Genomic DNA, 3,628 nt, shown 5'->3' with positions numbered 1-3,628 from the left:
CTTGATTGAGCATTTAGGTCACAAGGTCTATGCTAAGACCACTGTTGCTATTTATAGAACAACCAGAGGGCCAAGTGGGCAGTCATGTTTAACAGACGTGTGGTAGTTTATTATTGTAGTGGACATATCATATGTAACTACAGACTGTTGTCATATATCATGTCACATGTTCATGTTTTTAGATGTTGGCCCTGTCGGTGATGGGCACAATCCTTTCCATGGACAAGTTCCAGCAGTGGTTGACATTCCTGTCGTCAAAAGGCTACCTCCAACATCTGGTGGACAGTCTACTGCACGACGATGAACAACTACAGACACTGTTGTCCCAGAACCCTGAACTCTGCATCCTCTACATCTAAGAGTCAAAGATGTTAAGAACAGGAACAAGAACTTTCGTCTCTAAGCCCTGAACTTTGCCTCATCTTTACAGGTCTCCCTGAACAAATAGCAGACACCACATCAAATTTCATTGATTAATTAATTTTATAAACAGACAATGGGACACTGCAGATGTTGCCCTAATATACATCGACAATTGTGCATTTAAAGCATGATGTCCTGATCTGAAGTAACAACCAGCTGAACAGTTATATAGATATCCATTATACATTTTGCCATGGTGACAACATTATTAAAATGTGATACAGTGAATACACTATGTTTGGAAATGTTTTTAGGGCATGGCAGATATTAATATTTGCAGGCTTTGTCTTAATGTCCCTTTTATGCGAGATATGCGGTGCTGTTCCATTTCAGGGCCTGCTGACTAGAATAGCAGAATCGACCACCGGGGCTCACACTATCCTTAGGTGTGGCCTCATGCAGGGACTGGCGGGATGTTCCTTCTTTGATATGAGGCCGGAGCTGGAAAGGTAACAACCTGTTTAATNTATTGATTTAAATATTTTAGCAAACTGTGGGACGGAATACATTGTTAAATGTGAAATGACGAGTAAAAATCTTTTTTGGAAAGACGTGTTTAATGCATGGAAAAAGTTAGTAATAGTACGAGATAATCAATGCATGGGAGATAACTCCTTTTCCAAAATGCCTATCTGGTATAATAAATTGTTTAAAATAAATAATGAGAGTATTTTTTATAGAAAGTGGTTCAGTAAAGGTGTAGTTATAGTGAATGACCTACTTAAGGATAATAATTCAAAATTGTTTTATACTCTACAAGAAGCTAGACAAATTTTTAAAATTGCAACAAATTTTCTTCAGTACCTAGGTCTGCTATCTACAATTGTAAGACATCTCTCTCAACAACATGAAATAAAATGTATAAGCTATCCTTATATACCTAGTAATATACAAATATTTCTAAGAAATAGGAAAGGTTCAAAAGACTTTTATAGTTTGCTTTGTAAAAATGATGCACTGTCAACTGGTAGAAAGAAATGGAGTAATTATTTTGATTATAATGATAATACATGGAGAAATATCTACAAAATACCATTTCAAGTAACCAAAAACACAAAACTGCAATGGTTTCAGAATAGAGTTAATCAACACATCTTAACCACAAACTCAAATCTGTACAGGGCTGGAATAATAGATAATCCTCATTGTTATTTTTGTAAATCAGACATTGAAACAGTAGAGCATGCACTATGGGAGTGCAATCAAGTTCAGAATTTATTAACAAATTTGAGTTTTTATTAGATGTTTTGTTTATTCCTTTTGCTTTTAATAAGGAAACATTTATCTTCGGTATATGTGATCAAACCAGAACTCGATACATGGTAAATAACCAAATTATTCTTATTATAAAATATTATGTTTATAAAGCAAGATGCTTAGAAAAAGCTCTATCAGTAAATGGCCTTATAAACTGTATAAAAGAGACTTATGAGATACAGAAATAAATTGTGAATGGGAAAGATGAAAAACATAGACATACCTTCCAAAAAGACTGGGAAAAGTGGCAAAACCTTCTTGATATCCCATAAAACCCCTCAATTTCATGATTTATATGTAGAAAACCAACTAAGTGGTAACAGTAATAGATAGGAATACTCTAAGTATATTGAGCTGATATAATACAACAGTTACTTAACGATAGACAGGTTAATGTGATAATTGGTTCTTCTGTTACCAATCTCGATCCTCTCAACCCCCCTCTCTCTCTCTCTCTCTCCCTATTCCCCTCTCTCTCTCTCTCTCTCTCTCTCTCTCTCTCTTGCTTTCTTTTCTTTTCATATTTCTTAATTCAAATGACTATCATTTGTGTACTGTGTGTGTGTGTGTATGGGGGAGTATAAGTGTGAGCCAATGCCTGAGTATATTTTTTATTGATAATTTGATTAAGGACATGGAATAACTCACTTTGTGAATTGATGTATACAACAACTAAGTGAGGAATTTTAAATTTGAAAACAGGAATGATGATGATGATGATTATGAATTAATGATGATGATGATAATAATATTTTGATGAAGATACATATAGAATGATGAGTGAAGATTATAATTGAAGATGATGATTGTATTATGATGGTGATGATTGTATGATGATAATGATATGATGATGATGATGATAATTATAAGTTGATGATGATACATATGAAATGATGATTGAAGATTTTGGATGATGATGGATTATGGCAATGATGATGATTGAATAATTATATATGAAAGAGGATGATGAAGATGATAAAGACGAATGATGATGATGATATATGTTGATGATGATATTATGATGACAATGAAATTGAGTGTGATAATGCTAAATCCATGTCCATGTGTGTATATGTGAGAATGCGTGAATGTCCTGTTTATGTATATGTAATGAAAAACTTGGAAAAATAAAACCATTACAAAAAAAAAAAAAAAGTGTAATTTTGACAGTAATAGACATGTTTTTGACACAGGTCGAGAGATACCCAGGGGGTCCTAGAGTCTGAGGAGGTCATTCCGAGCCCGATGGCACGGTATGAGCATGTGTTGTTTGCCAGCCTGAAGCTGTGTCTGGCACTTCACACTTCCCTTGGCATAGAGAACCAGGATGCTGGAAACCTGCAGGTACACTGAAACATATTACCTGAAAATGAAAGTGTTCTGTCCACAACCCTGACACTGTGGCTGTGCTAGCTAATGCTCTTCCTTTTCAGGACTTGAACCAGCACTGAACATATATATGATTTTCTTTATCACCTTAAAATAAAAAAAACTCCCCCTGATGCTGTAAAACTCAGTGAATAACATAATTGCAAGCAAGAACAATATTGAATTAATGAAAAATATGTAACCAATTGTTTCGTGAACTGATCTCTCCGACAGTCCGTAGTAAGACATCCAGTTCTATGTGGAAATCTGAAGATAAATGATAACATTTCATGTCGAACATTTTAAGTACCAATTTTTAAACTCTCCAGGTGCTACAGTATATATTTGCCCATGAGGATGTGTTCCACAACATCCTACGGGATCAGCCATCACTAAATCTGTCAGCGTTACAGGAACTCGCTCTGACAACTGCCGTGATTGCCAGGGCCAACTATCGAGGTCTGTTTGGACGGCAACAATATAAAACAGATAGGTCATTATGTGCTGACAAAATGGAGACCAATGTATTGTAATATATCTTGGTTATTAGGTACAGACAGGCTTACTAGGTCATTATGTG

The 3,628-nt window shown here is 35.1% G+C and overlaps 1 protein-coding gene across 1 annotated transcript; it reads left to right on the top strand.

Annotated features, from left to right (window-relative positions):
- Positions 1-423: 423 nt before the first annotated feature.
- LOC110450526 lies at positions 424-3,360 on the top strand. The gene is made up of 2 exons (XM_021498086.1): positions 424-872; positions 2,874-3,360. Exons 1-2 carry the CDS (start codon positions 658-660, stop codon positions 3,031-3,033), a joined length of 375 nt encoding a protein of 124 aa, XP_021353761.1. The 5' UTR covers positions 424-657; the 3' UTR covers positions 3,034-3,360.
- The last annotated feature ends 268 nt before the right edge of the window (positions 3,361-3,628 follow it).

The sequence above is a fragment of the Mizuhopecten yessoensis genome, unplaced genomic scaffold (genome assembly GCF_002113885.1).
Source record: "Mizuhopecten yessoensis strain PY_sf001 unplaced genomic scaffold, ASM211388v2 scaffold5267, whole genome shotgun sequence".
Taxonomy (NCBI): domain Eukaryota; kingdom Metazoa; phylum Mollusca; class Bivalvia; order Pectinida; family Pectinidae; genus Mizuhopecten; species Mizuhopecten yessoensis.
The sequence above is the reverse complement of the archived record's forward strand: the minus strand, read 5'-3'. Positions and strand labels throughout refer to the sequence as shown.

What these genes read in the sequence shown, in the direction of transcription:
- LOC110450526 (XM_021498086.1), top strand. Translation starts at nt 658, where the DNA reads ATGTTTGGAAATGTTTTTAGGGCATGGCAGATATTAATATTTGCAGGC. An exon ending in ATGAGGCCGGAGCTGGAAAG is followed by an intron (nt 873 to 2,873) that starts GTAACAACCTGT and finishes TTTTTGACACAG; the next exon opens with GTCGAGAGATACCCAGGGGG.